At 42.9% G+C, this 14,389-nt stretch overlaps 1 protein-coding gene across 13 annotated transcripts in view; it reads right to left on the bottom strand.

Moving 5' to 3' along the window:
• PPFIA2 (PPFI scaffold protein A2) overlaps positions 1-14,389 on the bottom strand; it is a 351,275-nt gene that overhangs the window by 61,788 nt on the left and 275,098 nt on the right. For 11 of the 13 annotated variants that reach the window (XM_076065293.1, XM_076065299.1, XM_076065297.1 and 8 more), the window contains 2 exons: positions 9,742-10,012; positions 3,603-3,737 (listed from right to left, as the gene is read on the bottom strand). In XM_076065293.1, the coding sequence (XP_075921408.1) occupies positions 3,603-3,737; positions 9,742-10,012 (406 nt within the window). The remainder of the gene's footprint in view (positions 1-3,602; positions 3,738-9,741; positions 10,013-14,389) is intronic. The other 2 variants (XM_076065300.1, XM_032948885.2) reach the window with 1 other exon arrangement.

Consider the following 14,389-nt stretch of genomic DNA (forward strand, 5'->3'; position numbering starts at 1 on the left):
TACTTAAATAATCCGAAGAGAATTCTCGCGCTCTATGGAAAGGAGGATTGGTAAGTGAAAGTTTATATGGCAGTTTTAATCTGTCAAGTCCACAAAATATTTTATTTTTTAGCAACTTGGGAGTAGAAACATTTCAATGCTATCTGGAACATTTCACTTTTAGCTGGAAATATTCATTTAAAAAAAGATAATTTTTTTTCAGCTCTTGTAAAGGTAAATTTTTAAAAATAAAATGGCTAACTGTTGGAGTGGTGAAAACCCTATTTTGTTGGGCTCAAAGTTTGTTCGTATCATAGTTTAAATCGGTTTTCATTATTACTTTCCTTCAATTTTGTCTTCGTGCATTTTACTTTGAAGTTCTTTTTATCTTCGTATTTCTCAAAGTCATTTTGTTTTGCTGCAAAATACATTCATCATCAGCACAAGCGTACGGAATGCCGTGAAAATGTAACAATGTGATGAATCAACAGCGGTCGCATACAAATATTTTTTCACATTCTCTCCCCCGCAGTTATGGAAATATATCACTCAGACGCATTCACGTTTGACAGGGCACATGCCGTGTCGCCTATCTGCGAATAATTCGAAAATAATTTGTTTTGAGTTTGTTGAGAACACCTTCTGAAGGCACAGAGGTGATTTGAATTTTTACGAGCACCTTGAGACTGTGTCGACAACTGTACACCCTTTCAACGAAAGAAGCACCTCATTTTAATTGATAGCCAAAGTTATTGTGACGATTATTCCCCAACTCATTAAAAGATACTCAACTTTTAGTGACAAGAAAGGCTCTCGTAATATGTACATATATCTTGTTTAACAAATAAAAATGTTTGAAATTAGCAAATTTAATTCAAGTCATTACACTTACAAGCATTTAGATGCAGTTGAAAATACAAACATTTTAAATGCTAAACAAATACGCATTTCAGAATGAAAATTAACACATGCCGAAAGTATAATTGGCCTGAGGATGATTAACTTTCAATTACACATCACAGATTATTTAGAGGGAGTTTTTCATATTTGAATGGGGTCAAAACTGATATTAAAACCCTTCACAATACATTTGGCAAAATATTTAAGAGAAAAGGTATTTAGCAACTAATCAGAATTAAATCAATATTGTGGACAATTATTATAGCGAATTGTAACTAAATGGAATGGAATTGGAGCATCTGGTGGTAAAAGTTAAATAACGACACTCATTTGCCAATGAGGAATTTGTTGCAGAATAAATATATGAAATTAGAATTTAGTGTTTTTTTTACATTTGTCTTCTTGAGAGGATGGGATGTCTACTCAATAATTAATGTGTGCCAACTAATTAGGTTTATAAAAAAAGTAATATAACTTTTTGCACAAATCATTTACAAACCCCTACAAATGGCAGTTTCTAATTTGGGATTTACTGATATGGTATGCACACTTAAAATTCTCCATGATGAATGTGCTTTTTTCATTTCTTCATTGTAATGTCAATTAACTGTTAAACGTGACATAAGATGAACAAATGTGTTTGTTCAGGTGTTCTTAAGAAACTTGGGGTGATTGATGATACTTTTTTTTGCAATTTGTATCATTTACAATTTATTTGCAAACTGAACTGTGAGGCAGACACACAATGGCCTCTTTAAGGATAACGAACCCAACAGCCTCTTTAAGATGCACACGGCAGCAGATGTCCAGAATTGGTAATTATTCACAAACAGTGTGTGTCAACTATGGGAATGGAACATTCAGTTGTGATTATCACGCTGACCAATTAACAGAATTCAGGTGACTTCTCTTTCTGCATCTTTCCTTATTGCTTAACTTTGGAATTCCATCCCATGATCTCCTTTCCCAACTTCCTACAATCGTAATCAATGCAATTAGCAATGCATTAACGTATCTGCGACATTCAATGTGACATTTCATGCTGGCTACTTTGCGTGTTGAACATTTGGGGTTGCACTGTACATAGCAACTGGGGAAAAAAAAAACTACTACTCATAACAAACATAATCTTCCTATATAGAAAATTAACAGTCATACAACCATCAACACGTGTCATATGACGTCAAACTATGTGTTGCATTGTTCGTGGAAGTAGTTGTAATAGCACATGTATGGTGCAAAAACCAAAACACGGCTTCGCTAAAACTGCACCTATTTATGAAGAAAAGCTCAAGTGAAGGGAATGTTAAACTCAATAAAGGCAAAAGCAAAAAAGTCACTATTAATATGAAGCTTACTCAAATGTAACTATTTTATTCATGCACGGTGGCTGCCCTCGGGGTTTAATCGCCGTTTTAATTGCCTCCTGACACGCGTGTGTGCATAATTCCGATAAATGTCATTGCAAACAAGGTAGCGGCGGCGGCAGCCACAGAAGCCAAGCAAGCTCAATGGTGTTACAATAAAAAAACACGACGTTGCGTTCATCTCCCTGCCAGCCACGTCTGCGCAGTGTCAAGATCTGCAGGCAACGAGATTTTATGTGTGGGGCAAGTGAATAAGAAGGAAACTCGGGCGCCATAAAGCACTTGCTAAAGTTTCTTCACCGAATGAATGCCGAATCCCGATGCTCGAGGACTTATACAATGAGGGGGGGGGGGGGGGGGAGGAGACGTTTCAAGTTTTGTTGAACCAGGTAGGAAATCAAGAGACCAGAACAGTCTCATTTTCAAGAGCGACCTGGGGCATGTCTGCCAACAATGATTGCATGTACAATCTCCAGTTAATTAGTTTGCAAGTAATTTTCATACTCGCCAAACTTTGACCACGCCACTGGCACACAACGGTCTCCTCTTTGCAAATTAAGTCCAGGGATCTTTAACGTCCACTGCGAAGCAGACGGCACACGTAGTATCATTATGGTTTTTACACAGTATTAATCAGGGCAGCCGCTAGACTCGAACTGTGAACCTCTGCAACGAGCGGCGAGCGCGCTGCCGCATCACCGCTCGAGACGAGTGAGAGCGGCGCGGCACCGGGATTGCATGCGCTGGCTGGGCCCTTTTGTCCGGGGTCACAAAAGTGACTTGGATGTCTGAATGCGTGTCAAATTCCCACGCCAGACGAGCGTTCGGCAGATAAAGATGCGGTTCAGCATAGCGGGCGTGTCACTTTCATTTGAACGTCAAGTCAAAATCAGAGAGACTCCCTCCTCAAGTGAGCAGTCTGGTGGCACTCGTCTCCAACAGCAGCGCTGAGTCATCGGTGGAAATTCAACGTTACCATGGCAGAAGCCAGACCCGTCCGTTTAACACTCACTTTTTACGACGACATGTGTAAAGCGGTCCTAATTTTATTGACCTCAAAGGAATAATAAGTCAATCGAGGCCAGGATTGAATTTGAAATATTCCATTTGTGTTTTAAGTGCTCGAATCTTGGCACCAATGGATTACCTTGTATGATCCATAGAATGTTGCCAGTGGATGATAACAGTAATACAAACATGGTGATAGGCAATAGGCTTTTCTGCACCATGGTTACAAATGAAAAGCACCCATGACGCATGTGCCCTTTTAAAAATGCTCCTCAACTCACCCACTCAACCACAACTGGCAAAGGAGAATGCCGAGCAGGTACATAAAGCAAAGCTGCATGGAAGTACCTGCGATGGAACAGCGGTGGAGGGAAGACTGGGGGAGGGAGCATTGACAGCTGCAGGCACAGATGATGGAAACTGAAAGACTGAAGAGGATGAGGTCACTGCAGGCTGGGGAGAAGACTCGGACTGGATGGTGGGCTACACACAGGAATGAGACGCACACACAACGCGCACGCACATGTCACGAGACAGCGGGCCATGAGCAGCGCAAACGATGGTGTTGTGGGGATCAAGGGACATAATATCTCCAGATACGGCAACCCCTGTGAGAGGAAAAAAACCCGTTAGATTTTTGTGAAACAATGTTAAATGAAGGAACATCAGCCAAAAGCAACGTCACGCACCACATGAGGTTCCCTTGTTCCAAGCGACAAGTTTCATCATTGATATTTCTTTGACGTGATCATTCACTGTTCAATTGCACGTTAAGTTCACAACGCTGAGCTAGGAAACGTGATGGCTATGTTTTACACAAAAACAATGAACATTCGTTTTGGTTCAGGAATCAGTGGCCCGCACTAATGACGCATCTTTAGAACTATGGTATCTGTGTACCTTAAATGTGGAGGACATGAATGAAAGAGTTACATTTTGCGAGCCCAGTATGAGATTGCATTTTCTTGTTTCCTTTCGCAAGTTATTTACGTATTGAGTGCCGGGGATTAGAGGGCACGCTGGCACATGGCATACGCAATGGAATGGAGCACCGGAGATGGGGGCCTTTGGCTTTAGAGCACAACGTGACAAAACTGTCAAGGTGTGGAGCTCCACCGTTTTGAATTTCAAATGGATTCTTGATCGAGAAGACGCATAAAGCACCATCGTCTGCCTCGTAAAAAAACCTCAGCATAAACTGTTCGTCGCCACTAAAGTGAATGACAACGCACGACGAGGCACGGGGTGAATAATTCAAACTACGTTGGCACGATGGCAGGACATAATGTCATGTTTTTTTAAGGAAGCAAATACTGTATTACACAAAAGTGCACGATATTGCACGCTTGATTGAAACATTATTGTCTTTGTAGCCAGAAATATTTGACGTCAGGGTGTCTTGATAATTACTTTTACAAGCGAGTAAACAAATTTACGAAAAGGTACGGTTTTAAATAACATATTTGTAGAACACTAAAGATGTTGAATGTGTAGTAATTATCAACATCTTTGCTAAAATGCATTTCCTTGACCAAAAACAAATATACAAAACCCTCTAAAAAATACCACCACTATTATTTGCAAATATAAAACCCTATGAAAGTAAACTTTATTTTTTTTTAATTACCGCTTTGAACACATACAATGAAAGAGAGATATCACTTTCTTGTGGACAATTTAACAACGTTTTTTGGAGCAGGATTAACATTACAGAGGGGGGAAAAACATCTAAAGTGTAAGCGTTCTGTTATGCAACAGACAAAACGTTTAATCTCCTCATTAGATAAAGTATATTGACTAACCGACTCGCAGACAAAAAAAAGAGTTTTGAGAATTTGTGACACTTTCTGAGGTAATTAAAGAACACCCATTACATTATCTCGTCATTTGCAACACGCCTAACAAGAGCACGGACACGCGACTAACGAATGCATGCAATTAATGATGATGTGCATGTAGAGGACCTTCCAGCAAGCTTACCACATATACTAATTTCATTAAATCCAAATGTTCTTGGTTCTTTCGGTAAAGTCACGTGGAAGGGAAACAAATGTTCTTGCTGTTGGTTTTCACACCTGATGATGACTGTACTCTTTGGTTCTATTCGGTAAAGTCACGTAGGTAAAAAATAACAAAATTCACTACGTTTCGGCCACAACAACACTACGTTTCGGCCACAACAACACTTGTGTTGTGGCCGAAACGTAGTGATTTTTGTTATTTTTTTACCTACGTGACTTTACCGAATAGAACCAAAGAGTATGGATCCTTGCAGTCACGAAAGCTTCAAATCTAGAACTGATGATGACTGCTTGTGTTGCAGTCGAAACGTCGTGAGAATTTTATTGTTTTATATATATTTCATTATTTTATTGTTTCCCTTCAACGTGACTTTACCGAAAGAACCAAGAATATGAATCACTGCAGTCACGAAAGCTTTAAATCAAAATTAAATCCACATGTTCAGAGCATTACAGGTGAAAATGGTTAATTATGAGCGGTAATCATCGCGGTTGGCATTGTGGTAACGGCAGGGAGAGAAAAAAAAAACCTCAATTCAAGAGCCTAATGTGTGGTAATTCATTATTCCCCTCCCCCTCCGCTGTCTTGACCCAAGATGAAAATTGATCAGGTTTTTACGGCGGCAATTAAACCGCCTCGCAATAGGTGACCCGGTGTTGATGCACGTCCGTCTTCAAAAGGGACCGGCGTGAAACATTCACGTGCTAAAATTACATTTATAGAAAGTGGGCAGCGGGTGGAAGAAATAAAAAAACACCAACTGAAACGCGTGCAGCATTTTGTAATTGTCGTCGATAGCGAGGGCCCCCCCCTGCCCCCCCCCCCCCCCCCCCCCGCAGGAGGCGGCTGTGGGCCACAAGGCGCTCTGGTTGGTTTATTTATCGGCAGTGGTCTCGGGCACTCATTTAAATAGTTTTTTGTCATCGTCGTCGTCGAGAGTAAATGCTTACGATGAGAGGAAGAATTATACTCGGGCCGTGTTCGCCCGACGGAGAGCCGGCTCGCTGCGTACTCGTCTAACCTTAGTGCCCTTCCCACCTGTCATACCATTACATCCATTGCGGTAAACCCCCCTCAATTCTGCACGTCATGTACACGTGCCCACGAGCAGCACGATAATCCACATTAGACAAACACAAAACCACGTAAACACATTTAAAATGGTCTATATTCTTCATGTTTTTTTTTGGGATTGTTATTTGTTGTAAATTGCTTACCCGACGCTACTGGACGTCTGTGAAAAATAGCGTCATAACTCATTGGATTCCTCCTTCAGTCTAAATTAAGATTCTGATTCTGATGTAATTACTATCAATTGATTATTTACGCAATGTAAAACCGCCATGCCTTATTATTTTGCCTTGATAATTTTTGTTCAACAATAAACTGGTGACCTGGCATAGGAATGTGGAATTTTCCGCCAATTTGCTCAGCGCTACAAGTGAAGACTGAGAACCCATGACCATGGTGGGATTGGGGGGGGGGGGGGGGAGGGAAAAATACGTATTTATTTAGTTGTATTTTGATTTAAAGCTTTCGTGACTGCAGGATTCTTATTCTTGGTTCTTTCGGTAAAGTCACGTAGAAGGGAAAAAATAATAAAAATATAAAACAATAAAATTCTCACGACATTTCAACTGCAACACAAGCAATCATCATCAGGTGTGAAAACCACAGCAAGAAAATTTTAACAAATTTTCTTGCTGTGGTTTCGAAACGTCGTGAGAATTTTATTGTTTGATATTTTTTTATTATTTTATTATTTGGTTGCGTTTAACTTGATTTTTGCCAAGACTTTTTCCGGCCACTGCAGTCGAGCCATCGAGCCCATGGTTCAGTGGGGAGTGAAATTGACCCCCAGGCGATCCAAATGCCCTCTTGTTGTCCATGCGGTGCTCCTGCACTCACGCCCTGCAGAGTGCAGAGTACAAAGCCAACGCATAAGCAAGAGCACTGGTCGGTACGATAAAACTTACATAAGGAATAGCAGGATTCCGACTGCGACCCACTGATTAAAAGAATACTGATGACCTGCTCTGGCATGACTCACTCAAGCAAGCTGCAATGTCCGCTATTGGGGGAATGACGGTTAACACTGTTTACTGTTTCAAAATTATTTTGATAATTTGCTGCAGCTTTTCTAAAATAAAAAGACAAAGTAATTTGAGAATAGGTTTCCCCTTTTTTCTGGCAACAAAACAGCAGTGTGAAGATGTTAAAACACAAAACGGAAACCTTTAACGCGGAATCATCTCTGCATTAACCACAATACTTGTGGTCAGAATGCAAACAAGAAACACTGATAATATATGTGGCATTGTCTTTGAAACTGTTTGGTCCACACCAGAGACAGCTTTCTTTGGAGCCTCGTCTCAAACGGTGTTAGACCAGAGAACGCCAAAAGGCGTACACAGCACAAAGACAACGTCACTATCAGAGTAATGAGAGCTCGGGGTGAGCAGCTACACAATGGGGCCTCCTTTGCCAGTACCAAAATATGAGAATAGGTTTTCCCCTTTCTTCTGGCAACAAAAATGTTTCAGTTTGGTGTTTTAACATCTTAACACCTGTTTTGTTGCCAGAAAAAAGGGGAAAGCCTATTCTCATATTTTGGCACTGGCAAAGGAGGCCCCATGACAAGGACATTTCTTGCACAAATGAGCACTGAGGCGGTTGCCCATCTATTTAGAGCCCTGAGCAAGTGGCTGAAATTCCCCATTCCTCTGGTGGGGGCAAGGCTATCCCATAGGACAACCACTTTAAGCTTCCCCTACAAAATTGGTCAACCCCCAAAGCAGGGTTTGAACTCTGAAACTTCAGGATTCGCGAGCTGCTCTTGCTGCTGCCACCGAGCTAGCCGGCCGGGGCCGTGTTGAACGATGCCCATCGCGGAAACGGCACTGAAATGAGACCAAAGGCCTCCCCGCGCATCAAGTGGCACCGTGGTGATGATGATATTCGCACCGTGTTTATAAACTATTTGCCTATGCATGACGTGCCATTAGAATTAAAACGTTTGAAAGTACTCACCCCCATGCGGTCATCTAGAAAACAGGCCAGCTTGAGAAAGCCTGCCGCCGATAATCTTATAATGCTCGGCAACAATTCGTCTGCATTAGCATCGGCCTAACCGGCAAATGTTGCGGGTGCACAGCACGTGAGGTTTTTTTTGTTCAAAAAGAATTACGAATACTAGGGTTTTCCTTTCAGCCACCCACGTGCGCTTCACCGTGGAGAGTCACGTGGGCTGCCCCCTGTGCTTGTATTATTCATTCACACGCCCGATTCACTCTGTCGTGCAGTCATCAAACGCGAGGCTCTGTGTGTGTATTAGCTCAAAACAGCGGGAGCTAAGGGTTATTTTATATTGAATTTTTAAAATACACCATTAATTTTTCAATGAGCCACACTGCCATGGGTGCAGTGGCAGCATCTCCATCTGAGCTCGCCTTCTATTGACACAACTGCTAAGCTAACGGTGTGGGCTAGGCTAGGCGCGAGTGCGGTGAAACAAGAGAATTGAATCATGCTGCAAGCGGAATGAGAGTGGGGTGTTGTGTGCGAGTGATAAAGAAGTTCCATTTTTACAGTTACACACACGAACACTCACACACATATACAAAGATAAAGATCTTATTTGTTCATGGTGTGTTGTGGCCTGCACTGTGCCATACAACGACAAAGATCCTCCATGTAGCTTTTAAGAAAATGTTCAGCAAAGTGCTGTTCGCGAGCACCTTTAAAGGCCAGCACAGCATACAAATAGGTGGGTGGTCAACACCAGTCCAATTTCATCTGCTGGAGGCGATAGTAAAAAAAATGGACATTATTCTTTAAAATATTCCCTGCCTCTGTTAACCCATCAGTAAAAATTGGTACTCCACAATAAATTGATCGGCAGGACACGTACAGTGGGGTGAAGTTTGGGTACTCTCACCTCTTCCAAGGAGTCTGGCCAATGTGGCAGAGCAGGTCAAATACCCTCTAAGAGAGGCTCTCCAGAGCGGTCTCCAGTGGAGGGCCTTCTACAAATAGTGGCCTGAGAAAGCAATTGTAGGACTGCACCTTTACCCATTTATCGCTTCAACTGAGAGTTCGATTCAGAAATCGAGAGCTCAGTTTGCGACAAAAACCACAGGAGACGCAGCAGCCCTCGAGACCGGCGTTGCGAGCACCTTCCCCACGTTGTGAACGCTGACCGGCGACGCGGGGCGCCCAACGCGGACAGCACGACGCTCGCGCGCGGGTGGACCAGGGTGGACCAGGGTGGACCAGGGTGGACCAGGGTGGACCAGGGTGGACCAGGGTGGACCAGGGTGGACCAGGGTGGCGCCGGCGATCGCGCGGTCCGCTTCGCGAGCGTACCAGGGTGGCACCGGCACGAGCGTACCAGGGTTGCATTGCTACGAGCGTACCCGGGTGGCACCGGCGCAAGTGTACCCATGTGACATCGGTACGAGCGTACCAGGGTGGCGCCGGCGCCGGCGCCCGCGCGGTCTGCGTCGCGCGCAGGGCTGCGCGGCGTGAACTTGGGCGTGGAGCGGCCACTGACGGGCGGCGAAGAGCTGGCGAGCGACGACCCCGTGAGCGACACGGGCAGTGACGTCCCCCCCGCCGCCCCCGTCGCGCTGCTGCGGAGCCGCGCCAGGCTGAGGCTGTCGAGACTCCCGCTGCCCACACGTGACTCGATCTCCTCCGCGCGCTGCTCCGTCGACTCCTTCTCCTCCTGGATCAGCCTGGGCGAACGCGCGACGTTTTTTTGCGGGAAGAGCGTCAATGCTGCCGTAGGATAACATTTAGAATCAACATGCATTTGTGGCCCAGGTCACTTGTGAAAAAGAGCTGTATAGATGAGTGGGCCTTATCTGGTAAAATTAAAAAAAAAGTTCTTTATTTAGTTCGTGAGTTGGGATACTATGCCGATCGATAAGTGGTGTACCCATTGATATTGCTGGGAGAACGGGGGGGGGGTCTTACAATGTAAATGGAAACGAACACGTTTCCCTGAGGTTTGATTCGTTGATTGATATCAAACACCATAAACAATAATTATATCCTAATTTTATTTTATGGAATTTCGAGGAGCCGCATTGCAAAATACCGTTTCTGACAATGTCACAATCTTCTGCCGTGTGTGTCTCTCTCTCTCACTGCTCCAGAGAAGAGACAAAGGGCCATTTCCAATGTCCGTGAAAGCTTTGGATGGTGGATTGCACCACATAATATGAGTCATGATGTCTGAATGTCCACAATGCTATCCGCACAAATCAACCTTGGCATTTCCGCTGGAGCCAAAGCAGGGGCATAAACGACCCTCTCAGAATACGTAACATTGGTATATTCACAATTTTCTCAAATATGGAAAGATGAAATGTTACACCGGACGAGACGGTACCAACGGTGTCGTTTTTGCCACCCGGAGGCTGGGATTGCTGATTGCTTGGTGGCAAAATGGGGATTCTGCCCTGATTTTAATGTGAATTTGTTGAGCACTAAGCTGTTAGCTACACACTTGAGCCCGAGTCAAAAAGAATACTTTGGCCTTGCTCTGTGTACTGAACAGATTTCAATCCCTTTATGTACCAGGATTAAAACAATTGCTTTTCCTATTCCATCTGTCATTTTAAAGGGCCAACATCTACGATGATACGTAGACAGACAGCTTTAATCACCATTAAAATTATTATTTATAAAAAATATGGATTTATGTATCTACATGCAGCCACTAAAATGGATTAGATTTTAATGCATGGGTAATCATATTCATTATTTGCACAGCATCGGCACAACAGAACAGATGGATTTTTTTAATGGAATCAGTAAAACTCGGTGAACACAATGAACTGCATTTCATAAAAGAACAGTTAGATTTTCAAGTAATACCTGTACATAAATTACAATCTAAATTTTGCATTGCGAATAACTTAAAAAATAATTAGGTCATTATATTCCAGATATCAACGATTGTTCAAAATGCTTTCCACAATTTCACAATGTTAGCGCTTCCACGGATGTTTACATTTTCTTTTCCTTCGGGATTGCACAAATCCATGCTAAATCAGGGCTAAAACTCGTTTGGCACAGCTGCGGACGAGGGTTGACGCTGCTCTGCGTGCGAGTGGCTCATGGGCAGCTCGGTGCATTGCCCCATTAATAATTTCTCGAGGATCAGCGCGGATCCCCGGTGTTAGATGCCCGGCATGATTAACGCGTGGGATCGTCATCAGTCTGCCACGTTCGGTGCAGGTTTGCGGGGAAAATTAATACAACACGAGCAATGATGTTTCGCTGTGTAAAACGTGCACGGTTTTAAAATATACTGGTTTAGTTTTGAATTTCACTCAATTATAATGATGTTGTAAAAACATTTTTTTGTCTGGCCAAAAAGTGATATGTCAGTTGTCAGCGAGTAAGTTTCCTGACCAACTGATAGAGTATCACTTGGCAAGCTAAGTAAGTGCAACGTCAGCCTGTCAGTTTAAATATCGGCCAGGGAGTCAACTCAGCGCATTGTCCATCCAGGGTCAATGAAATTACTATTACTTTGTCAGACGTCAACAGTGGTTCCCCTGTGGAAAGAGTAACATCTTTTATATATAAAAAAAGATGAACCCTGTCACATGTTTCTTTGCCGAGGGCATTGTCCATTCTTTACATAATCCAAGACAGAAACAAAATGAACTGGAGCAGATATATTTTGAAGATCTTGCCAACATAATTCAACACAAATGATGTATTAACATGATTGAATATGGTGCCATGTCCAAACTTTGTAAATTTCTGCACCATCAATCCAACCCCATGCTACCCATGCCAGGCAGATTAAGAACTTTGACGTGGCTTTGCTGCGATGACACAGCACTGTGGATGGCCAGATTTAAAATGCTGCCATGTCCACAGGACAAATCAATTATTTCCCTCCCACTAGCAAGCACATCAGCACTGCAGTCTCAATGTCTTGCCGTGGGATCAGGATACACATTCCTATCAGCTTGTGAGCAGCAGGCCCCATCCAGGGTTTCCTCTGCAAGAGATTACGCCGGCTATGCATTACGACGCGCTACACAAAATCACAACAATCCGTACAATCCTCTTAGTCGCTGTTCAACAGGTTTTGACTTATTTCTTCTACAAGCTTAAACCACTTGGGTTTTTTTGAATGTCACTTCATCAACATCAGCCATTATCTAATCCATTGCAGACTGTTCAGAAATTAAGTGGGCTTAGGGAGGTATGGTGGCTGATAAGATGATTAATTCGTGCAATTTAAATTATGTCAATAAATGTATTAACAGATCAAGGTCAAGAGGTCACCAAGGTCCACTGTCACTGTGGAGTTTTCTACTACCTGGCTTAAGGTCTTCCCCCTGGTCAGTGCCTTCTGGGTACCACTCCAATGCCTGTCTTAGCAACGTACTCTTCTACATCCTGCACATGTGCCCCACCCAACGTGAGCTCCGTTTCCTTATTATACTGACAATGCATCCTTGGCATATGCTTGTCTGCGCTTCCACTAAATAGCGATTGGTAATATAATTATTCGTACTCAAATACACCTGCATGCCTATCAGTTCAATGCTCATGTACTTCCCAGAAAGACGAAAGATCCCCCGTATAGCCTCGAATAGACTGTTGGAACAAGTTCTGTCCACGAGCACCTGTGAAGGCCGGCATGGTGCATGAGGGGGTACTGTGGCACAACGCCCAGCCACCTTTGTCTTGCCAATGCACCAGGTACTCATGTCAGAGTCAAATTATGGGAGGCCCACAACTTCTGCAGACATTTGTCACCAACATTAGGGGCCGTCCATAAATGACGTCACGCGATTTTGGACGATTTTTGACCCCTCCCCCCTTTGTCACACGGCGTCACAAAAAGTCAGACCCCCCCCCTCAAATATGACGTCACAAAGCTCTGCCCCCCCCCCACAAATAAATATAAAACATGCTTCAAATCGCTTTAAACTACTGTCACTGTAGTGCATATTTAATGTGGCGCTACACTCTGATGTTGTAGGAGAAAAAATTATTAAAAAGTCTATTTAAGTAGAACGTGTTGTCTATTTATTTAAAGTTGCGCATTTTGATGTGACGTCACATTTCTAAACCCCGCCCCCTCGTCACACATCGTCACAAATGTCTCACCCCCCCCACCCCTAGGTGCGTGATGTAATTTATGGACGGCCCCTTAGCAGAGTGCAAGAAATGAACTCAGGTTGCGGGGTTAATAGCGCAGAGTACTAAACAATACACTACTCCTCCCAACACTACTGTACTTCATATGGTCACGTGTGCACTGACACATGGCTACGTCAAGAAAAGTCAAAACAGAAAGTCCATCTTCAAGCCTCTATCATGCTTGAGCCAGCATTCTTTACAGAGCTCTGTAAGCAACATATGGCACTCTGATCGAAGCAAAATCCCTATCGATGCGTCTCGCAAGATGCAAAGATGTCAGTCAAGCCAACCATAACACAGCTGCTCGATGTTAAAGTGTTGTAAAAAGAAACAACAATGAAATATCTATTTAAAGTTTAATGTCTTTAACACATGCCACAGTGGTGATCATAATGAATTACAAACATGCCTTTGGCAACATTTTGATAGCCTGCGAGTCACCATTGCTTTCCAATTCACACCCCAAGAATACGAACAGATGATTCATAGTTGAGATACCACAGACTGGTTTGAAATAATCTACAATTATGAATATTACAGAGTTCATAGTTTAAATGCTGGTTAGTGAAAGCAGTTCAGAATAACACACTATCAGACGTCATCATGCTCCTTCACTCAATGCTATGTGATTGCTCTGCTGTCATCTGCCTGCAAGCGAAGCTAAAATTTGTTGCACATTGCACTCTTACAGTAGCAGGAAACGTTAAGAAATCAAATTAGGGAACATGGGCCTCTTAACATAACCCTATTTTTTTTTATAAATGCATGTTTTTAGAAGGCATATTAAACTATATTTATAAACTTATCTGAAGCAATGTCACTTTGCTTTTGATTTTTTTTTTAATTTAACAAAAGAAGAGTTGTGCAAGCTTATACGAAGCGTGCAAACAAATTGATGCGACTGAACAGTCCTTTAAATTTAGAACTACTCTTGG

The sequence above is a fragment of the Petromyzon marinus genome, chromosome 7 (genome assembly GCF_048934315.1).
Source record: "Petromyzon marinus isolate PM22_M1 ecotype Great Lakes invasive population chromosome 7, UKy_Petmar_22M1.pri1.0, whole genome shotgun sequence".
NCBI classification, from domain to species: Eukaryota; Metazoa; Chordata; class Hyperoartia; order Petromyzontiformes; family Petromyzontidae; genus Petromyzon; species Petromyzon marinus.